At 44.1% G+C, this 24,399-nt stretch overlaps 1 protein-coding gene across 1 annotated transcript in view; it reads left to right on the forward strand.

The window, feature by feature from the left end:
- The window catches only part of PDCD7 (programmed cell death 7), a 109,553-nt gene extending 92,805 nt beyond the window's left edge, over positions 1-16,748 (forward strand). Inside the window, exon 5 of the mRNA XM_069222820.1 lies at positions 13,793-16,748. Coding sequence (XP_069078921.1) covers positions 13,793-13,919 — 127 coding nt within the window. The 3' untranslated portion in view covers positions 13,920-16,748. The remainder of the gene's footprint in view (positions 1-13,792) is intronic.
- The last annotated feature ends 7,651 nt before the right edge of the window (positions 16,749-24,399 follow it).

Here is a 24,399-nt window from a genome sequence, read left to right on the forward strand (position 1 = left end):
CGACGCACCAGTGTCTGATAACAGCCCAGACACATACCCAACTAGGCCATCACCACCGGAAGACAGCACAGCCTACTCACAAGTGGTGGCTAGAGCAGCACTATTCCATAATGTGGAACTACACTCGGAACAAGTAGAGGATGATTTTTTATTTAACACCCTCTCTTCAACCCACAGCTCCTACCAAAGCCTGCCGATGCTCCCAGGCATGCTACGCCATGCAAAGGACATTTTCAAGGAGCCAGTTAAAAGTAGGGCAGTGACGCCTAGGGTGGACAAAAAGTATAAGGCGCCTCCTACGGACCCTGTATTCATCACCTCTCAGCTGCCACCAGATTCTGTGGTGGTAGGGGCTGCCAGAAAACGGGCAAATTCCCACACTTCTGGGGATGCACCTCCCCCAGATAAAGAAAGCAGGAAGTTCGATGCAGCCGGGAAAAGGGTTGCTGTCCAAGCAGCAAACCAGTGGCGCATCGCAAATTCACAAGCGCTGCTAGCGCGATACGACAGAGCCCACTGGGATGAGATGCAGCATCTCATTGAACATCTCCCAAAAGATCTGCAAAAAAGAGCAAAACAGGTTGTTGAGGAGGGTCAAAACATTTCCAACAATCAAATACGCTCCTCCATGGATGCAGCAGACACGGCCGCAAGGACCATTAATACGTCGGTTACCATCCGTAGGCACGCATGGCTCAGAACGTCTGGATTCAAGCCAGAAATTCAGCAGGCAGTGCTTAACATGCCAGTAAACGAAAAATTTCTGTTCGGTCCGGAGGTCGACACAGCCATAGAAAAGCTCAAGAAGGACACTGACACTGCCAAGGCCATGGGCGCACTCTACTCCCCGCAGAGCAGAGGATCTTATAACACCTTCCGCAAAACACCTTTTAGAGGAGGGTTTCGGGGTCAGGCCACACAAGCTAGCACCTCACAGTCCGCACCGCCCACCTACCAGGGACAGTACAGGGGAGGTTTTCGGGGCCAGTATAGAGGGGGGCAATTCCCTAGGAATAGAGGAAGATTTCAAAGCCCCAAAACCACTACCAACAAGCAGTGACTCACACGTCACTCACCCCTCCCACACAACACCAGTGGGGGGGAGGATACGTCAATATTACGAAGCATGGGACAAAATAACTACAGACACATGGGTCCTAGCAATTATCCAACATGGTTATTGCATAGAATTCCTGCAATTCCCTCCAGACATACCACCAAAATCACAAAATTTATCAAAATACCATTCACAGCTTCTAGAGATAGAAGTTCAAGCACTACTGCAAAAAAATGCAATAGAATTAGTACCAAGCACACAAATAAACACAGGAGTTTATTCACTGTACTTCTTGATACCAAAAAAGGACGAAACACTGAGACCAATTCTAGACCTCAGAGTAGTAAACACATTCATCAAATCAGACCACTTTCACATGGTCACACTACAAGAAGTGTTACCATTGCTCAAAAAACACAACTACATGACAACCCTAGACCTCAAGGACGCATATTTCCATATACCAATACATCAATCACACAGGAAATATCTAAGGTTTGTATTCAAAGGAATACATTACCAATTCAAAGTATTGCCTTTTGGTTTAACAACCGCTCCAAGAGTATTCACAAAATGCCTAGCAGTAGTCGCTGCACACATCAGAAGGCAGCAAATACATGTGTTCCCGTATCTAGACGACTGGCTAATCAAAACCAGTTCGCTCACACAATGCTCAAACCACACAAATCAAGTCATACAAACCCTCTACAAACTAGGGTTCACCGTCAACTTTGCAAAATCAAACATTCTGCCAAGCAAAGTACAGCAATATCTAGGAGCCATAATAGACACGACAAAAGGAGTAGCAACGCCAACTCCACAAAGGATCCACAATTTCAACAGAGTCATTCAACACATGTCTCCAAACCAAACAATACAAGCAAGAACAATACTACAGCTCCTAGGCATGATGTCCTCATGCATAGCCATTGTCCCAAACGCAAGACTGCACATGAGGCCCTTACAACAGTGCCTAGCCTCACAGTGGTCTCAAGCACAGGGTCACCTTCTAGATCTGGTGTTGCTAGACCGCCAAACTTACCTCTCGCTTCTATGGTGGAACAGTATAAATTTAAACATAGGGCGGCCTTTCCAAGACCCAGTGCCACAGTACGTAATAACAACAGATGCTTCCATGACAGGGTGGGGAGCACATCTCAATCAACACAACATAAGAGGACAATGGAACATACATCAAACAAAACTGCATATAAATCATCTAGAATTATTAGCAGTTTTTCAAGCACTAAAAGCTTTCCAACCAATCATAACCCACAAATACATCCTTGTCAAAACAGACAACATGACAACGATGTATTATCTAAACAAACAAGGAGGAACACATTCAACGCAGTTAAGCTTGTTAGCTCAAAAAATATGGAAGTGGGCAATCCACCATCAAATTGGTCTAATAGCACAGTTTATTCCGGGGATCCAGAATCAGCTGGCAGACAATCTCTCTCGAGATCACCAGCAAGTCCACGAATGGGAAATCCACCCACAGATTCTGAACACCTACTTCACACTCTGGGGAACACCACAAATAGACTTATTTGCAACAAAAGAGAACGCAAAATGCCAAAACTTCGCGTCCAGATACCCACACAAGCAATCCCAAGGCAATGCCCTATGGATGAACTGGTCAGGAATATTTGCTTACGCTTTTCCTCCTCTCCCTCTCCTTCCTTACCTAGTAAACAAATTGAGTCAAAACAAACTCAAACTCATTTTAATAGCACCAACTTGGGCAAGACAACCCTGGTACACAACACTGCTAGATCTGTCTGTAGTACCACACATCAAACTGCCCAACAAACCAGATCTGTTAACGCAACACAACCAACAGATCAGACACCCGGACCCAGCATCGCTGAATCTAGCAATCTGGCTCCTGAAATCCTAGAATTCGGACACTTACAACTTAGCCAAGAGTGTATGGAAGTCATAAAGCAGGCCAGAAGGCCATCCACTAGACACTGCTACGCAAGTAAGTGGAAAAGATTTGTTTGGTACTGCCATCATAATCAGATACAACCACTAGACGCAACTCCAAAACATATAGTAAATTACTTGCTCCATTTACAAAAAGCAAAGCTAGCCTTCTCTTCTATTAAAATACACCTTGCAGCAATATCTGCATACCTGCAAACTACCTATTCAACTTCCTTGTATAGGATACCAGTTATCAAAGCATTCATAGAAGGGCTTAAAAGAATTATACCACCAAGAACACCACCTGTTCCTTCATGGAACCTAAACGTGGTTCTAACAAGACTCATGGGCCCACCTTTCGAACCCATGCACTCTTGCGGAATACAATTCCTAACCTGGAAAGTTGCCTTTCTCATCGCCATTACATCTCTAAGAAGAGTAAGTGAAATTCAAGCGTTCACAACACAAGAGCCTTTTATACAAATACATAAAAATAAGGTCGTCCTACGACCTAATCCAAAATTTTTACCAAAAGTTATTTCACCATTCCATCTAAATCAAACGGTAGAACTACCAGTTTTTTTCCCACAGCCAGATTCTGTGGCTGAAAGAGCACTACATACATTAGATGTCAAAAGAGCATTAATGTACTACATTGACAGAACAAAAAACATCAGAAAAACTAAACAGCTATTTATTGCATTCCAAAAACCTCATGCAGGTAACCCAATATCAAAACAAGGTATAGCCAGATGGATAGTTAAATGCATCCAAATCTGCTACCTTAAAGCAAAAAGACAACTGCCCATTACTCCCAGGGCACATTCAACAAGGAAAAAAGGTGCTTCAATGGCCTTTTTAGGAAACATCCCAATGCAGGAAATATGTAAGGCAGCCACTTGGTCTACGCCTCACACATTCACCAAACACTACTGTATAGATGTGCTATCCGCACAACAAGCTACAGTAGGTCAAGCTGTATTAAGAACTCTATTTCAGACAAGTTCTACTCCTACAGGCTAAACCACCGCTTATGGGGAACTAACTGCTTACTAGTCTATGCATACCATGTGTATCTACAGCGACAGATGCCATCGAACTGAAAATGTCACTTACCCAGTGTACATCTGTTCGTGGCATCAGTCGCTGAGATTCACATGGACCCACCCACCTCCCCGGAAGCCTGTAGCAGTTCAGAAGTTACCTTCAATTTTGTACATTTGTATATATATTATTTAATCCTTTAATAGGTACATACTTACATTTTTCATTGCGCGGGCACTATTACTATAGTACAACTCCTACCTCACCCTCTGCGGGGAAAACAATCGAAGATGGAGTCGACGCCCATGCGCAATGAGCACAGAAGGAGGAGTCACTCGGTCCCGTGACTCGAAAACACTTCTTCGAAGAAAAACAACTTGTAACACTCCGACCCAACACCAGATGGCGAGCTCATGCATACCATGTGAATCTCAGCGACTGATGCCACGAACAGATGTACACTGGGTAAGTGACATTTTCATTTCGTGCCTTCCTGGAAATGAAGCACAGCGCCCGGTGCGGGTTGTTTCGGGCGCACCCGACAGTTCCGGTCACATGCACAGGTGCAAGTTCAGCAGTACAATATGAGGTAGAATGAAGCACTACTACAGGTGCACCCTCTCCTCCGAAGGTCGCCCACTCAATAAGCATGCAGTCGATGTGTCACACAAGAGAGATGCGGCACGTTCAACGAAGTGGCCATGTGGGGTCCTGCAACCGGTGAATCTGCTCACCACCAACAAGACACTTATGTGTGTTGAGGCCCCACAATGTGGGGGCCACACTCCTTAGATGCGGGCAATGCTCTTGGGGCTCTGCACCAGGCAATCCGGTCTCCAGGCACTGTTCTGAGTTCCATATCGCACTACCAGTTAGGATTTAGCAGACGATATGGGCACTTGTGAGGGTACTGCGCTCTGTCGCAAGTAGTCTGTGTGGGTCCTTCGCAGGAGGTCTTTGATGTCCCGGAGACCTCCAGAAGAGGACAGTGGGTAAGCCAACAAGCCCTTGGAGAGCACATTTCAGGGTGCCACACAGCAGTAGGTAGTCCACCTAGGCCAGCCACTATTCAGGTAGGCTGTGAGGTCCCTGCCAATGGTAGTAATCCTCTGTAGGAAGTTGGCTCTGTATGTGCTATTTCAAAGTAAGGAATAGCATGCACAGAGTCCAAGGGTTCCCCTTAGAGGTAAGATAGTGGCAAAAAGAGATAATACTAATGCTCTATTTTGTGGTAGTGTGGTCGAGCAGTAGGCTTATCAAAGGAGTAGTGTTAAGCATTTGTTGTACATACACACAGGCAATAAATGAGGAACACACACTCATAGACAAATCCAGCCAATAGGTTTTGTTATAGAAAAATATCTTTTCTTAGTTTATTTTAAGAACCACAGGTTCAAATTTTACATGTAATATCTCATTTGAAAGGTATTGCAGGTAAGTACTTTAGGAACTTTGAATCATTTCATTAGCATGTATACTTTTCACATAAAACACAATAAGCTGTTTTAAAAGTGGACACAGTGCAATTTTCACAGTTCCTGGGGGAGGTAAAGTAATGTTAGTTTTAACAGGTAAGTAAGTCACTTACAGGTTTCAGTTTTTGGTCCAAGGTAGCCCACCGTTGGGGGTTCAGAGCAACCCCAAAGTTACCACACCAGCAGCTCAGGGCCGGTCAGGTGCAGAGGTCAAAGAGGTGCCCAAAACGCATAGGCTTCAATGGAGAGAAGGGGGTGCCCCGGTTCCAGTCTGCCAGCAGGTAAGTACCCGCGTCTTCGGAGGGCAGACCAGGGGGTTTTGTAGGGCACCGGGGGGACACAGGTCAGCACAAAAAGTACACCCTCAGCAGCGCTGGGGCGGCCGGGTGTAGTGTGCAAACACGCGTCGGGTTTGTAATGGTTTTCAATGAGAGATCAAGGGATCTCTTCAGCGTTGCAGGCAGGCAAGGGGGGGGGCTCCTCGGGGTAGCCACCACCTGGGCAAGGGAGAGGACCTCCTGGGGGTCACTCCTGCGCAGGAGTTCCGTTTCTTTAGGTGCTGGGGGCTACGGGTGCAGAGTCTTTTCCAGCCGTCGGGAAATGGAGTTCAGGCAGTCGCGGTCAGGGGGAGCCTCGGGATTCCCTCTGCAGGCGTCGCTGTGGGGGCTCAGGGGGGACAACTTTGGTTACTCACAGTCGTAGAGTCGCCGGAGGGTCCTTCCTGAAGTGTTGGTTCTCCACCAGTCGAGTCGGGGTCGCTGGGTGCAGTGTTGCAAGTCTCACGCTTCTTGCGGGGAATTGCAGGGGTCTTTAAATCTGCTCCTTGAAACAAAGTTGCAGTTCTTGTGGAGCAGTGCCGCTGTCCTCGGGAGTTTCTTGTCTTTCTTGAAGCAGGGCAGTCCTCTAAGGATTCAGAGGTCGCTGGTACTTTGGAAAGCGTCGCTGGAGCAGGTTTCTTTTGGAAGGCAGGAGACAGGCCGGTAGGACTGGGGCCAAAGCAGTTGGTGTCTTCTGTTCTTCCTCTGCAGGGGTTTTTCAGCTCAGCAGTCGTCTTCTTCAGGTAAGTTGCAGGAATCTAAAGTTTTAGGTTCAGGGGAGCCCTTAAATACTAAATTTAAGGGCGTGTTTAGGTCTGGGGGGTTAGTAGCCAATGGCTACTAGCCCTGAGGGTGGGTACACCCTCTTTGTGCCTCCTCCCAAGGGGAGGGGGGTCACATCCCTAATCCTATTGGGCGAATCCTCCATCTGCAAGATGGAGGATTTCTAAAAGTTAGTCACCTCAGCTCAGGACACCTTAGGGGCTGTCCTGACTGGCCAGTGACTCCTCCTTGTTGTTTTCTTTGTTTCCTCCGACCTTGCCGCCAAAAGTGGGGGCCGTGGCCGGAGGGGGCGGGCAACTCCACTAGCTGGAGTGTCCTGCGGTGCTGTGACAAAGGGGTGAGCCTTTGAGGCTCACCGTCAGGTGTTACAGCTCCTGCCTGGGGGAGGTGTTAGCATCTCCACCCAGTGCAGGCTTTGTTACTGGCCTCAGAGTGACAAAGGCACTCTCCCCATGGGGCCAGCAACATGTCTCTAGTGTGGCAGGCTGCTTGAACCAGTCAGCCTACACAGATAGTCGGTTAAGGTTTCAGGGGGCACCTCTAAGGTGCCCTCTGGGGTGTAGTTTACAATAAAATGTACACTGGCATCAGTGTGCATTTATTGTGCTGAGAAGTTTGATACCAAACTTCCCAGTTTTCAGTGTAGCCATTATGGTGCTGTGGAGTTTGTGTAAAACAGACTCCCAGACCATATACTCTTATGGCTACCCTGCACTTACAATGTCTAAGGTATTGCTTAGACACTGTAGGGGCACAGTGCTCATGCACTGGTGCCCTCACCTATGGTATAGTGCACCCTGCCTTAGGGCTGTAAGGCCTACTAGAGGGGTGACTTATCTATACCTGCATAGGCAGTGAGAGGCTGGCATGGCACCCTGAGGGGAGTGCCATGTCGACTTACTCGTTTTGTTCTCACCAGCACACACAAGCTGGCAAGCAGTGTGTCGGTGCTGAGTGAGGGGTCTCCAGGGTGGCATAAGACATGCTGCAGCCCTTAGAGACCTTCCTTGGCATCAGGGCCCTTGGTACCAGGGGTACCACTTACAAAGGACTTATCTGGATGCCAGGGTGTGCCAATTGGGGAATCAAAAGTACAGGTTAGGGAAAGAACACTGGTGCTGGGGTCTGGTTAGCAGGCCTCAGCACACTTTCAATTCAAAACATAGCATCAGCAAAGGCAAAAAGTCAGGGGGTAACCATGCCAAGGAGGCATTTCCTTACATCCTCCTTGTGCACAACAGATTCCTGTGGCAGTGTGCACCACGCAGACCAGATTCTCTGGTCCCACGTCCCCTGATGTGTATCACTCCCCTACTGAAGTATTTCACTAGTACTTCTACTGTAGTGTGCCTTTGAAGTTGGGGGTGGTTGATAGGTTCTCCCTTTAAACGACAGATTTCTAATCACGCCCACCCCCTCCACCCCCACTCCACCCCGGCCCCCCAAATTTCATTCCGGTCTTTCATGGGGCCCTGAATTACAAGTCTTAATCTTTAGTGGGGTCATGAGATGGCTCCCAGATGCCAAGTGTCAAAACCTCTCCCTCAAATGTAGCCAGCCAGGCCCTCAAATGGCAGAGGTTTGTTGTTCCAGTGGCATGCCCAATGTTTATAGCTGTCGCTGGGGAATGCACAGATGTGCATCTCCAGTGTGGGTTAGAGCTTTGTAGAAAGAATTTTAGAGCAGATAAAGGCCCACTTTCCAGAAGGGGCATTTCTAAGCTCATAATGACAAAACCACCTTTATGAGGCTGCTCCAAACCAATCCACTTTTACAGTTTGGAGAGATTTCGATCAGTCCCTCATGTTAGCCTTATGGGGAGAGCAACTTTCAGAGGTAGGGAAAACACACATGGGTATTCTTCACTACCTGGACACAGAACACCTCTGTGTACCCGCCCTTCCTTTCACCTACCCCTGGCTTCACCCCTTCAGGGTTTACCCTAGGGATGCCCCATTGGTAGTGGAAGGGCTCCTTAGGGTTGGCTGGGAATTTATACAGGCCAACCCGAGCATACCTGCAATTTCGCACACACTGGCCTGCAGTGGCAGACGGGACAAATGTTTACAACACCATGGTGCAAGCATACACACTCATGCCTGCAATGGCAGGGTTAGCACACGTTTGAAAACACCCTTGGCGCAAGTGCGCACACACTGGTAAACAGCACTTCCTAACATGTGTAAGGAGGGCTTGCACGCTTTCACACTGAACTTACAATGGGAAAATTCTGAGAGCCCTAAGGCCACTAAAAGAGAAATCAGCAAAACCTATAAGAAGAGCTGATCTCCTAATAGGGAAAACCCATGTAGGGGTTCTTCACTACCAATGCATGGAACTCCCATGTGTACCTGCCCATCTTTTCGTCTACCACCTGCTCCGTCCTTCAGAGGGTGCTCTAGGGATAGTGGAAGCCCCACTAAGGGTTGGCTTAGGAGGGAGTCATGGCAACCTGAGTACAACCGCAACTGCGCCTTCACAGGCCTGCAGTGGCGGGCCTGATACATGTTTGACTGACTATTCTTGTGGTAGGCACACTCAGTGTTGCTTCCCACTCATAGACAGGGCCATACCTGCCCTGGGCATGTGATTTACCTTTTTACAGGACACTCCAGGGTACAGCACTGAAACCAATCCCGTAAGCACCCCTTCCTGGCATGTGAAGGATGTAGTGCACACTTTTCCACTGCATTACAGGGGGGGAAGTGCCCAGAGTCCTGAGGCCACGAAAATAGTCAACAAAAAAACAGGAGGAAAAAGCTAAAGGTTTTAGGCAAATCACCTAAGAAGGGCCATGCCCAACATTAGGCTTATATGTCACCTTGTCACTGATAGACACCAATGTCTGGTGTACTGTCGGAGAAACACGAGGACCATTGTGGATCTTTTGCTAGCAAATGCAAGTCAAAAGGAGCATTACAAGCATAAACTGAGGGGTGAATGACCTAGCAAAATGTGGATATTGAAGAGGATACTGAGTTTGTTATGTAATTATGTGGAATAGGGGACGAATAGGACTCTCTCTTCTGTGAAGTGAAGATTAGAGTTAAAGGGTAATGGCTGTCTCAACATAATAGTACAACATTATTAGAAATGCAAAGATGCATACATATCCGGATGAGTTACTTAAAGAACGTGACACATGGTGATTCGCCTATGGTTGGAAGAACATTAATGTTGTAGATTTTTTTTAACTGACAGTGAATTTAAAGGTATGAAAAGAAGGGTCAAAGTATATGTCACTAAGGATGGAGCGTGTTTGTTAGGTTGACAGTGGCAAAGGGCTACAGGAAATAGACTTCAGTCATCCCTGTTCAGATTTTAAGTGTGGGTGGATCAGATAACAGGAAAGTCTATACAATTTGAAAGGAAAGGTTCTGTAAAGTGTGTATTGACAAGTAGGGAATGCTGAAAGTTTATAAACGTAAGATGCTTCTCAAGCATGGGTGATACGTAAAGTGCCCAAAGGCAAATAGTTATGGGTAACCAAAATGTAATCTCAATGAAATATTGCATCCTAATTATCATTTACAAAACATTTTACCCCAATATAGCAAGTAATAGAAAATCTACACTCCACTGGACAATATTTTGTCAATTATACTTAGGACATAATATTTCTGCCAGACAATATTTTTGCTCTTGATAGTCTGACAAAATCCACTGGGAGAGGAACGTAAAGCTAGAACTAGATGGGCAGTGCAGGTTGGAGGAACTAGAGGCTTCAGAGTGGATAACTCCTGTGGTTTTGGCAAGGAAGTCCGATGGGAAAATTAGAATGTTTGTGGTTCTTGGAGATGTAAACGCTAACATTTGAGACTGGTACCCTTTGCCAGACATTAACAATAAGTTAGCTGAACTGAGGAAACAAACTGCTTTCTGAACTTTTGACCTCTCCTCCGCATACCACCAGATTCCACTAAGTTAAGACTGCAGCCTGTTTACTTTTTCTTTTTTTGTACCCCAGACTGAGTTTATAGGTTTAAGCCCGTGCCTTTTGGGTTAGCCTCTGCACCTGCAGTATTCCAAATATAAGTGCTTCAGTTATGTTATTTTATGGATATTTTTTAATATTTTCAAGGTGACGCTCTTGCGCATGGAAGATAAGGGAAAAGGCCTAACGTTATACTTGATGACACTAAACATTTTGATGAAGAGCGGTTCGATCACAAAGGGAAAAAATGCAGCCTGCAGGTGGCTGGTGTTCAGAGTGTAGGACAACATATTGGCTGTGAAGGGCTAAACCCCAAAGAGTGCCTTGTAACAATGATTAAAGATGTTCAGAGTTCATGAAATAAGGATCAGTTGCATCCTTTCTTTTGACTGGCAGAACAGTACCCAAAGTTCTTTGCAGATGTTGCCAAGAAAACACCAGTTTTTCATAACTTGATGAAAACATTTTTCTGAGATAAGAAATGTTAACAACAACTGAAATAAGTGTTGTGGCATCCCTAAAGCATGGGGACACTAGGTGTAAGACAACGTGGAAGATACCAGCAACCTAGAGCTTGGAAAAGTAGTTGCAAGAGAAAAAAAGGTGAGAAGAAGACTGTAGCTTACATTTGAATGGAATTAAGGTATGTAGGTGCCAGTTACTTCCTGATGCAGATGTAAGTGTTTACCTTCTAGTGGGTAGTTTTGTACTATGGCTATGTGTAAGGGGACTGAATGCTTTGTGTGTATGGACCTCAAATTGTTACTGGATTTGCTTACTGTTAAAGAGGCATGCTGCAGAACACTGAGTGGGTGCCCGAGGTTATGACTGTGATGACAGACTGCTTCTCCAGGTTGTCTGTTGTGTCAGTAGAACACAAGTTGAAGGACAACCTTTACGTTATGGAGAATGTAGAAATGAAAAGAGAAGGTGGCAAAAGGGATGAGAGGATGTGAAATGAGGAGGGCATGTTGCTATGAATGGCAGTAGAGTAGGTTAAGTCTGCAAGGCCAAGCAAAGGGAAATAGGATGATGAGGAGAAGCTGTATGGTAATGTGGCATTATCATGGCATGATGGTGCGTTGCCCCACACGTAAGTATTAGCTGTGCCCTTGGGGTTGTTTGGAAGTATTCCAGATGTGGCACATGATGGTCATTGTGGAATGAGAGCAATAAAAAGCATATGAATGATAACTTTTGGTGGCTTAAATTTGATTGAGAGATCAAAAATGTTCATCAGTGTATGACGTGCACTTACAGCTATAAGTTGCTAAAAAAGATTTCATATCCTTTTAAGGAAGTGGAAAACATTTGGAATAAATTGCTTTGGACATTTCAAAAGCACACAGTATGTGGCAGTTGTACATTATTATTCCCACTTTCTGAAAAATAATTTTGTGGGTCATGTGGATCCTAGGGTTGTGATCCAGATCTTGTTTGCACGGCAAGGAGTTCCAGATGACCTGCTAAGTGACAATGAGGGGCAGCTGGTCTCCTGAGAGATATAATCTTTCTGGTTAATCAACCCATCCAGGCAAGTATTAGCAACAGAGCAGTGGATTGGTGAAGAGGTAGAACAGGGTGTTTAAAGAAAGAATTATAATTAGCAATGTTCGTTGGGCTACAAAGAAGAGCACCTGTAAAGAAACTGATTTGGGTGTACTGTCCCAACAGCAAACGTGACTACTGGAATAACAGTGTATACGTTGATTTAGGATAGAAACAAAAACATATCCTAAGCCAAAGGAATGCAGTATTCTGATTAAATGATTAGGTGGTGATCGATGAAAGGAGAAATACATTAAACCAGGTATCCTGGGCCAGGGCTAAGTTATTATAGAAATCAGGAAGGGACTGAATAATTTCTCCAGGCTTTTGCAGGTGTAAAACAGTTGGTAGATATGTGGGGGTGTCCGAAGTAAATGTATGGAACTTGGAGAAGGTGGTACAAATTCTCACCTGCATGCTAGAGGAGAAAGAACAAGTGTATGCTCACAATGTGAAATAGGAGGGGAAAATCCATGGATCATGGAGTCAAGCAGTTGAAGTGACCTAAAAAGTAATTCATGTATGGATACAGGATTATGTGGCATGGTAATACTTTGACACATTTTTCGTGTTTCCATTTTATTTTGTATGACTGTATTATGCACCTTGTCTCTGTATTTTTGGTACTGTGTTTGTCAAGTGTAGCACCTATGTCCTGATTATTGGTTTACTTTAGGGGCAGGAAATTGTGTTGATATTTTAGTGATGTATTATATGATATACAAGATAAATTCTGTAACGGAATCTGGGTATGTGTCCTAAGATTAACTTATGTTGATTGTTTTATGTAATAGCTTTCTGAATAAAAAATATTTGATGATGATGTTAAGACTGCTTCCAATGCCGTTAGTCCGTATTAAGAGAAGAAATGTCTTGTGCACTTTCCAAACATTGTGCTTTGTATCACGTGGAATGGTATGATAATTCTGGATTGCGTGGCAAATGCTGGAAGTTCCCTCCTGATGTATCTGTATCTCTTTTTCTATTAAATCTGTTTTCACCTTCAGTCTGTTCACATACTTTTTCGGTTAACAGGTGGATGGGCATTTCTAAGCAGTGCATTGTAGCTTAAGATGCTACGCAGGTCCTCTGGCAGTATTACATGTTGAGGATTTGTAAGAGCACGGATAACAAATAAAATATTTAGGATAACCAAAGCTTCACTTATTTACTTTCTTTTCATCGTATCCATTATTTGCTTCCTAATTTCTCTGCCTCTGATCTTTTTCCCCAGTCCTTTCAATCCCTTGGTCTTCTCTTCCCTTCGAAGCTCCTGTTTCTCTCCACATCGTTCTCCTTGGAGTTTCAGGTCTTTTCCCCTTGGGGCTTCTCCTTTTCTCTGACCCATTCCACTGTCTGGCTTCTCCCCTTCCTTCTTCTGGTTCATCTTAGCACCCCTCCACGCCATTGGATGCTTTTGTAAATGTATGTGAAAGATATTCACATGTGATAAGGTGTTGTAAATTGAAACAGTATATGCCAGGACATAGTATTTTTCTGTCCTAGTAGAACTTGCTGAGCCAGGATACTAGCCCTGGCATTCTAATGCAGGCCTTTACTGACATGAAGAATGCTTCTGAGGTTGCTAAATCCGGCACTGTTATACAGCTGAGATCTTAGCAACAGTGACTCATCTTGTTGTCTCTGATAATCACAACTCTTGTGTTGTAAAACTGATTTAATTTTTATTTTTATTTTGAAGGAATGAATGGGACCAGTACCTTGTACCTGCAGACCATCCAGGTGGAACCTGCATTCCTCCTGGCTGGGTTCTACCCAGCCTGCCGACCAGTGACGCATGGGCAGCTGCTGTTGGACAGACAGACTAATGTGCTTATTGGAAGCAGATATCCTTTTGCAGATCCTAAACAGTGATCTTACTTCCACTTGTTGGGGTGCTCATTGCAGGACAGAGCAACCTATTTGTTCTACACCTGTGTGTTGGGCTCAACCTGTCTGAAGACTGTCTCCTAACATCCAACGTCAGAGGAGTTAACTCTCTTTGCCCAAGAAAGGTGGTGTATCATTAGCACCATTGTTTATATATTGAAAGATATGAACACTGCACTGTTGACTCAACCAGTCCCCCGAGTATCTTTTATAGCATAGAAGATTAAATTGAGTATACATATACCATATTTCTTTGGGAAAGAAAATACTGCATTTATTCATATTGGATTTTGGTCAGTGTTTTGTTTTGTTGACGAGAATTAAACATAATTCTATTGATTTGTATTTTCAATTGCCCTGAATGAAAGACCGTAGGCTTTTATACATGGGAACATAAATGTGCAGTGAGATGAAATAAACTAATTAAAATGCAAAAAAGCTGTTGGTTGGGAAAAAGAAAGCTTTCACAGTTGTTCGATTAGAAGGCCTATCCAGAAGGCAATTGCGTACTGTCTTAGGACAACCTTGAGACAAGGTTAGATATATATTGTAAATTAAGGAGTGTTGCAAGTACTAGCATCCCCCTATTGTGATTAAGACATTAGTGGAAGAGGTGTTGCATATACAGGTTGTCACTTGTTAGTGATATGACTGACAGGCAAATAATCTCTCATACAGAGGGCCTGATTTCAAACTCATCAGGCAGGTTACTCAATCACAGCAGTGACGGATATCCTGTCTACTGAAATCATACTATATCTAAAATAGTCAAAGCAAGCCACGATTGGCAAACCATTCTTCACCTTGATCTGTAGCTGAAAATTAAAGATTCTGTGAAGTTTGCAATATGCTTCATTGTCACCACCAAAATCTCACAGAGGAAGCACTCACTGACCAAATAGCTACATATCGGAGGAATGGCAGATACACATTTGCCTCCTGTAATATTTGAAAGAGACACAGCATATGTTGGGTGCACTCAAAGGGGGACACTGAAAAAGTGATGTGATGGGAACTGTGCAGCTTCGTGGGTAGGATTTTGGTGGCAACAGTGGAGCATATGGCAAACTTGTGTATACCCTGCAGTGGCGGCTTCCTGTTACCCCCTAACTCTCATAAGCCCATTTTGCTTTCATCTGATACCCAGACAGTGTAGCTCCCTGCAGCTCACACCTTCTAGACCGCTATATGGAATATCATCCTTTAGATTCCCATCCATCTTGTTGATACTGATGAAGAAGGAAATAATGATGGGGTTATGTCCACAGGTTTCAGGCTTAAAGCTTTTTATGTGTGTATATAACTTTTTAGTGTTCAAGCCAGATTCTTGATTGACTCTGGTTGCTGAAGAAAGATAATTAAATTGTGATGCAAGTATCCTGCCTTTAAGCCTAGCCTCTATTAATATGTCGTCCATGCCCACCCTGAGGCTGTGTCTGCTGAAAAGGCCTTGCTTTTCCACCCACATTTTTGCTTTCCCATTACTATCCATTCAAGACACTGTCATTAATTTACCTCATGTGTTATGTTTGTTTATCTTGCATAGTGTATGTGTTTATTTGTGTGTTTCCTCTTTGGGCCCCTGTTTTATCTAACAACTGGTAATATGTTTGCCTTTTCTATGATCAGAACAGTGGCACCAGATTGACAAAATCAAAATTTACAGCTAGACTAATTGCCTATTTTCAAAGGAGTGAGTGAAGAATCATGAGAGGCTGTGCTAAGGCTTATGAAGGGAACATGCCTTACCATCGCTGTGCCATTAATGCTTGGACAAAATGACTTCTTTAGCCAGTGCTTGATAATCAAGTTGCTCCTTTCATTTTGGATGGATGTGTATGAGATAGCAGATTTTAAAATGTATCTTGGTCTCTGAAGGTACGGCGTAGGTCTCAAGATTGGTGCCATGTGGTTAAATTGATTTTTTTGATGAAATGCGTCTTGTGTGAAGAATGGCTTTGGTTGGGTTAAACCGCATTGCTTAGGACAGTCTATTTGGCATCTGCCAACTGCATAGTCAAAGTCCTGAAATATAGGAGATTGTGCATAAAATTCAGAAGCACCATGAAAAATATGATCTGTTGACCTCTCACTTTAGTATCTGGAATTGTTGGCAGCCAAAGATGTAAAACCAGAGATGTGAAGCTAGACTCTGGGACAGGTGTGGATGCACTGGATCAAAACACTAGAATGAACTAGTTATGGCACAGTAGGCTGTCCTGGTACTCTAAAACACTGAAGATCAGCCCCTGACATTATATTTCTCCACCCCCTTTTTTCTTCATTTGTGCTTCTGTGGTGAACTGATTAGAGGGGGAGCAAGGGGATGTTTGGTATAGACATAATCACAAAGGGATTATGAAAACTCCATTACATAATGTATTTTTTGTGCCTCTTTGATTTCATGTAAAGAAGTGACAGTAGGCCCTTTTAAAGAGTTTGGCAGGAGCTTGCTCCACCTTGGGAGGATGTGCTAACAAGACCAAATATATGGGGATTTGGCAGTCACTTGGTCAACCCTGCCTCATGTTTTAGTCTACGCCTGTTCAACTCCAGTGCAACTGGGGCCAAAATATGGGGTTATCCTTTGTCCGGGAGTCCTAAAAGTAAGCAACAGTATTGTTCGGCTGCCAAGCTGCACTCCTAAAATGTTGTCTTTAATGAGTATTCATTACTTGTCTAGTAATTGTAAACTGTCGTTTGGCTACTGTTTTTGATTACAAATCAATGCTATATAGTTATGCACTTAAGTAAATCATTTGCTACTTAAAATAAATAAAAAAACTAAGAAACAAAATAAATAATTGGGGTGTGCAAAAACAGATGTCAAACCATTTAATTAAGGAAACATGGCAGAGGATCCTTGGATACACTGCCACACTACAATTAAACATCAGTCATTGCAAACTTAAAAAATATGGTACAATTACAGTCAACTAGGAATACTTTGAAACATTTCAAATAAAATCCATAGCAACTGGGATACAGCAATGATTTTGGAAATGTTTATATTACTATAACAGATTAAAACAAAAACAATGATACTCAAAAGATGAAAACAATATCTCTTCAATAGCAATTGTGATAAAAGCCTAAATTCACCTTGTCAATCTTACTAATTTAATGATTTAACAAAGAGACAATGTGCATGCGTCCCCAGTGATCTCACTGTGAATCCCCCCTCCTCCAGCCCCCGCCCCTCTTCGAGTTTTGTACTAAAATGTAGAAATGAAGAGAAAAAATGTTATTAATCTATATCAAATATTTACTGAGGGTAGATTCAACATAAGATTTACAAAAGCCTCTTAAAATGTTGTGCTAAAATATTTAAACCAGATTGGTGCAATATATTTATTTCTCATTCTGCACAAACCAGGACAAATAAAAATAAAAATAAATCCTGAATTACATCTTGAAAATGAGCATTACAATATTGGCAGCTCTGGGAACCCTACAACTCTTTCTTTTACCCAAGAGTTGTCACGCCATGATGCATGCCAAATTTAAACGTCATAAAAATCCACTGTGGGAACCGATCTAGGTTCCCGTTTAAATAAAATAGCTTTACACCAAACTCAGAAAATTGGCAACTGTTTTGAAGTCTTGAGATCAGCCCACAATGAATCAGATGACTCTGACAGCTCTTAATTTTTGTCAATTTTTTTAAAATGCTAAATATTTAACAGAATTACTTGCACAAATATCCCCACTTGGCATATGTAACTGATGAGCAGCATAGAAAAGTAGTTTACAGAAAGTGAAAACCTTTACGAAGTCACAGGAGATAACTTTCCAGAACACTTTAATAGAATTTCCATTGCTTAGAAATAGCCTCTTTGTGTAACGTAAAATTTGAGCATTGGCTTTGAAATTCATGCCACTTAAAGCTAATTCCAATCTAATCATGTCAATAGATGAAGACTGCCATATATCTAAATATGGTATACATAATTTGGATTCAATGATTGTATATTTTTTCAAAACAGATACTGAGTGTGCCTCTACACCATACAGTGCTATGGATGGAATTTTTGCAGTGTACAGCTTAACTAAAGAGGGGATATCCGTAGCTCCCACACTTTGAGAAATGTTTTGCAATCCCATCCGGTCGCAATAGCTCTAGAGACTTGTACTTTAACACGGGTAGCCCAACATACATTATTACAAATATCCATCTCTAAATAGTTGTAGAACTTTACTATTCCAAGTTTTAAATGATTACAAAACCACGACACCTATTTGTTACTCTGGCGGTCCCCATGATCTTTATTATCTTTTTATCTTCATTACTGTTAAGTTATAATTTTCTCAGTAGTTATAGAGAGCTGCTAACTGCCTGTGCAGACCTATCTGAGTAAGTGCCATTAAGATTGTAATCCACATACAATTAGCAAAGAAAGTCTTTTTGAAACCAGCTTCTGTGAATGAGAATTAACTGTACTCATCCAATCGGGAAGTCACTAGGTCTAAGGAAAATAGCAAAGGAGCTAAAACGCACCCTTGTTTTAACTCATTTTGGGCTGAGCTTGAACCTAATAAAACTCATAACCAGTTTTTAGAATACAAATTTGTTAAAGGACGGATCATAAAGTCTGGAATACCCCATTTTAAAAACGTTTGCCATAACTATAGTGATCAACTTTATCAAATGGATTACCAAAATCTACAAATACCACAAATAGTTTCAATTTTTTACCTTCACATAGTTTTCAGCGATCATCATTAGGGCTAGTATGTTTTCCAAAGTAGTAAAACCCTCCCTATATCCACATTGTTCGATTAGGAGTAGGTCCTTTGACTGAACACAAGCTAACAACCATGTTAAGAGGCTTTTTGCAAATATTTTACCAGTTGCATCCAGTATTGGACAATAACTTTTGGGCTCATTCCAGTCACCCTTCTTGAAGATGGGGCGTAACATAACTCCCTTTCCAAGAATAAGGAGTGGAACCAGACTCTAGGCAAAAATCAAATAAACGTTTAAAAATAAGTCACCTGTGTTTGGGGCCATTAATTTAATGTAGCGACCACCCCAATTTCATCCGGGCCTACTGCTTTTGAGTTCTTCGAGTCATTGATTGCTTTGATAATTTCAGCAATTGACAGGTCTTCCTAACTCATAACTTAAAAGACTGAGTTAGATATTTCCAGAACAGGAACAGAAACCTTAGAGACTGCATACAGGTCATTAATCTAGACCAGCCAGAGATTTTCGTCAAATGGTATAGATTTTAGATGTTGGCTTTGCTTAAACAGCACTGAAACTGAGATCCTGCTTGTTGGCCCTCAAAAATGAAAGAATCGTGCTATGACCTGGCCTCTCTCTTTCTAGGCACCCATGTGTTCCCTTCTGATTCATTCAGAAACCTTGCAGACATTTTTTTACTTCATCTTATCCTTCTCCATTAAGATTAACTCTGTGATCCTACTTGCCTCTGTGGGATTCTTCCACAACTACAGGCTCTACACCCACAAAACTCCTCCCTCTGGAACTTTCTGCTAGTGCACCAACAGCAATTAAACTTTCAACAGATTGTTTTGGTTACAAATGATGAGCCACTTCTTCTGCCAGGTGTTTGCACCTGAATGATTTTTAATTGGCACTGTGTTCATTTCTCTGCCACCTCTTTCAATCTGTAATATCCTTTGGTCACCCGAATGAGTTGGGAAACTCCAAATAAAGTCAATAATAAATAAAATGAATCTTAATTATGTTTCACCCTTGGAGGCTCAAACATTTTCTTTCTTTTTATCTTGGCAGGTAAAGCTACTGTTGCATAATTTAAAAGTTTTATCAAGAAGTAACCTTCTGGAATAATACTATCTTTTTAATACCCGAGTGGTCAGATTCTAGCATTTTTTGAAAATCCAAGACAGGCCAAAGGGTAGGCCTCTTACTGGCGTAATGATAATTTTATGGGCAATATATAATCTTCAAATACTCTTGTCTGGCCCTGTCCAACCTGTCTCTTCTCTGGTTTCTGCTGCGTGTGAAAAGTTGTTGGAGAATGTAATACATCTTCTCAAATTGACAACTTCTGAGATTGCATTGTACATTTCCATTGTCCTCCATGATCTTGCCAGGTAGTCTAAAACAATACAGTGGAACAAACCACTCTCTTGCTACTAATGTTGTTCCAGAATTGAGTCAAGTGCTTCTTTTTTTCCAAATGGACAGTGTAGGAAGTTGGCTCTGTATGTGCTATTTCAAAGTAAGGAATAGCATGCACAGAGTCCAAGGGTTCCCCTTAGAGGTAAAATAGTGGTAAAAAGAGATAATACTAATGCTCTATTTTGTGGTAGTGTGGTCGAGCAGTAGGCTTATCCAAGGAGTAGTGTTAAGCATTTGTTGTACATACACATAGACAATAAATGAGGTACACACACTCAGAGACAAATCCAGCCAATAGGTTTTGTTATAGAAAAATATCTTTTCTTACTTTATTTTAAGAACCACAGGTTCAAATTTAACATGTAATATCTTGTTTGAAAGGTATTGCAGGTAGGTACATTAGGAACTTTGAATCATTTCAATTGCATGTATACTTTTCAAGTTATTCACAAATAGCTATTTAAAAAGTGGACACTTAGTGCAATTTTCACAGTTCCTGGGGGAGGTAAGTTTTTGTTAGTTTTACCAGGTAAGTACGACACTTACAGGGTTCAGTTCTTGGTCCAAGGTAGCCCACCGTTGGGGGTTCAGAGCAACCCCAAAGTTACCACACCAGCAGCTCAGGGCCGGTCAGGTGCAGAGTTCAAAGTGGTGCCCAAAACGCATAGGCTTCAATGGAGAGAAGGGGGTGCCCCGGTTCCAGTCTGCCAGCAGGTAAGTACCCGCGTCTTCGGAGGGCAGACCAGGGGGGTTTTGTAGGGCACCGGGGGGGACACAAGCCCACACAGAAATTTCACCCTCAGCGGCGCGGGGGCGGCCGGGTGCAGTGTTAGAACAAGCGTCGGGTTCGCAATGGAAGTCAATGAGAGATCAAGGGATCTCTTCAGCGCTGCAGGCAGGCAAGGGGGGGCTTCCTCGGGGAAACCTCCACTTGGGCAAGGGAGAGGGTCTCCTGGGGGTCACTTCTGCAGTGAAAGTCCGGTCCTTCAGGTCCTGGGGGCTGCGGGTGCAGAGTCTTTTCCAGGCGTCGGGACTTAGGTTTCAGAGAGTCGCGGTCAGGGGAAGCCTCGGGATTCCCTCTGCAGGCGGCGCTGTGGGGGCTCAGGGGGGACAGGTTTTGGTACTCACAGTCGTAGAGTAGTCCGGGGGTCCTCCCTGAGGTGTTGGTTCTCCACCAGCCGAGTCGGGGTCGCCGGGTGCAGTGTTGCAAGTCTCACGCTTCTTGCGGGGAGATTGCAGGGTTCTTTAAAGCTGCTCCTTTGGATAAAGGTGCAGTCTTTTTGGAGCAGGTCACCGGTCTTCGGGAGTTTCTTGTCGTCGTCGAAGCAGGGCAGTCCTCAGAGGATGCAGAGGTCGCTGGTCCCTTTGGAAGGCGTCGCTGGAGCAGAGTTCTTTGGAAGGCAGGAGACAGGCCGGTGAGTTTCTGGAGCCAAGGCAGTTGTTGTCTTCTGGTCTTCCTCTGCAGGGGTTTTCAGCTAGGCAGTCCTTCTTCTTGTAGTTGCAGGAATCTGAAATCTTAGGTTCAGGGAAGCCCTTAAATACTAAATTTAAGGGCGTGTTTAGGTCTGGGGGGTTAGTAGCCAATGGCTATTAGCCCTGAGGGTGAGTACACCCTCTTTGTGCCTCCTCCTAAGGGGAGGGGGTCACATCCCTAATCCTATTGGGGGAATCCTCCATCTGCAAGATGGAGGATTTCTAAAAGTTAGAGTCACCTCAGCTCAGGACACCTTAGGGGCTGTCCTGACTGGCCAGTGACTCCTCCTTGTTATTCTCATTATTTTCTCCGGCCTTGCCGCCAAAAGTGGGGGCCGGGGTCGGAGGAGGCGGGCAACTCCACTAGCTGGAGTGTCCTGCGGTGCTGTGACAAAGTGGTGAGCCTTTGAGGCTCACCGCCAGGTGTTACAGCTCCTGCCTGGGGGAGGTGTTAGCATCTCCACCCAGTGCAGGCTTTGTTACTGGCCTCAGAGTGACAAAGGCACTCTCCCCATGGGGCCAGCAACATGTCTCTAGTGTGGCAGGCTGCTGGAACCAGTCAGCCTACACAGATAGTCGGTTAAGTTTCAGGGGGCACCTCTAAGGTGCCCTCTGTGGTGTATTTTACAATAAAATGTACACTGGCATCAGTGTGCATTTATTGTGCTGAGAAGTTTGATACCAAACTTCCCAGTTTTCAGTGTAGCCATTATGGTGCTGTGGAGTTCGTGTAAAACAGACTCTCAGACCATATACTCTTATGGCTACCCTGCACTTACAATGTCTAAGGTTTGGCTTAGACACTATAGGGGCACAGTGCTCATGCACTGGTACCCTCACCTATGGTATAGTGCACCCTGCCTTAGGGCTGTAAGGCCTGCTAGAGGGGTGTCTTACCTATACTGCATAGGCAGTGAGAGGCTGGCATGGCACCCTGAGGGGAGTGCCATGTCGACTTACTCATTTTGTTCCCACTAGCACACACAAGCTGGTAAGCAGTGTGTCTGTGCTGAGTGAGGGGTCTCTAGGGTGGCATAATACATGCTGCAGCCCTTAGAGACCTTCCCTGGCATCAGGGCCCTTGGTACCAGGGGTACCAGTTACAAGGGACTTATCTGGATGCCAGGGTGTGCCAATTGTGGAATCAAAAGTACAGGTTAGGGAAAGAACACTGGTGCTGGGGCCTGGTTAGCAGGCCTCAGCACACTTTCAATTCAAAACATAGCATCAGCAAAGGCAAAAAGTCAGGGGGTAACCATGCCAAGGAGGCATTTCCTTACAGACAGGTTTACCTAGGAAGACCAATCCAGTGAGTAAACTGGTGATCACTTCTCTGCAAAAATCATCTGTCCTGGATTTGGATCTCTCTTTTTGTGTATCAGTGATCCTCCGCTCTGTCCTAAAATTTGCCAAATGGACCGAATCTGCTGGCCACCATAGATTGTAGTCCTCATTTTGGTCTATATCAGTGCTACCCTTTAAGTAGGATCTAGCCCATTCCATGTACAAGAAATATCTTAAATGGGAGAAGGAAAGTCTTGGTTCCCCTCTGCCTGTTTTTAACAATGAGTCACTAGCTCATCCTTTTCCAGCTTAAAACTAGTTTAGGAAAAAGCCCTTCTGCGACCCAGGACCCTGTTCTAAATGGATGCGTGTCAGTCTGCTTGACCTGCAAAGATTGGAAGAATCATGTAACTGTAAGGAGAAACTAAAGTTTTAGTTTTATGAACAAGTGGGAAGAGGTATAAGGAGATTCATACCGTTGGCAGATGGACTGTAATTAGAAGCCTGTAGAAGGATGATTGGAGTTCCTAGGCCTTCTGTCCTGGAGAAGCTACAAGGCTGCAGTCATGAACTCTAGTCTTTCACACTGAACATAGGTTGTCAGGTCATATTCCCTTCCCACTGTGCTAAGGCCCCTGTTGTTCGAGTGTGCATCCTCTCGAGAGGCACCAGTCGGCATTATCTCCACTTGGCACCAGAACCTTTTAGAAAATTAAAACAGAGGGCATGAGAACATAGCCATAGAACAGAAGTAAACTTATAAAACTGGGGGCTCAGATAGGAACAGTAACATTGTCACTAAATATTTGAGTGCATTTCAGAAAGTAGCATGTTCTTGGTTGATCATATTGATGCTGCTTTGCTGCTTATACTGAGGGTTTTCCCTCAGTATATTCAGTTTAGGGGCCCTATCCTTTTGTTTTGCATCATCACCTTGTGCCATGGATGTCTAACGTTGCCCTGGCTTTCACGCCTGTGTCCTCTTCAACACACCTAAGTGTTTTGTTTTGATGCTTTTGACCCACAGTGCTCGGCCCTTCTCTCTCAATCATTCAATCATTTGCAATGCGCAGCACTGTCACCCCTGGGAGTACCTGGACACTGGGGTTGTGAGGTCTCAGTCGAAGAGCCAGGTCTTGAGTTTCTCTCTGAAGTCCACAAGGGAGAGTGCTGTTCCTAGATGGAGGGGCAGGTCGCTTGGCAGCGATGTAGTACAAGAAACCGCCACCACTGCGACTGCGACAGATGCAGGGGGTGTGCGCCAGGGTAAGGGAGGCAGAGCGCAGGTGTCTGGTGGGTTTATGGGTTGATGGAAGTTCATTCGGTGGTTCACGTAAGCCGATCCTTGATCATGTAGGGCTTTGAAGGAGTGTGTGAAGATCTTGAACTGGCATGTCTTCTGGATGAAGGAGTCAGTAGAGGTTTCTGAGTTAGGGAGTGATGTGGGTTCATTTGGGGAGGTACAGGATGACTCTGTCTGTGGCATTCTGTATGGCCTGGAGTCTCCTGAGGAGTTGGTGGTAGATGCCGGAGTAGTGTGTGGGTCCGAA

Source organism: Pleurodeles waltl, chromosome 3_1 (genome assembly GCF_031143425.1).
Source record: "Pleurodeles waltl isolate 20211129_DDA chromosome 3_1, aPleWal1.hap1.20221129, whole genome shotgun sequence".
Lineage (NCBI taxonomy): Eukaryota > Metazoa > Chordata > Amphibia > Caudata > Salamandridae > Pleurodeles > Pleurodeles waltl.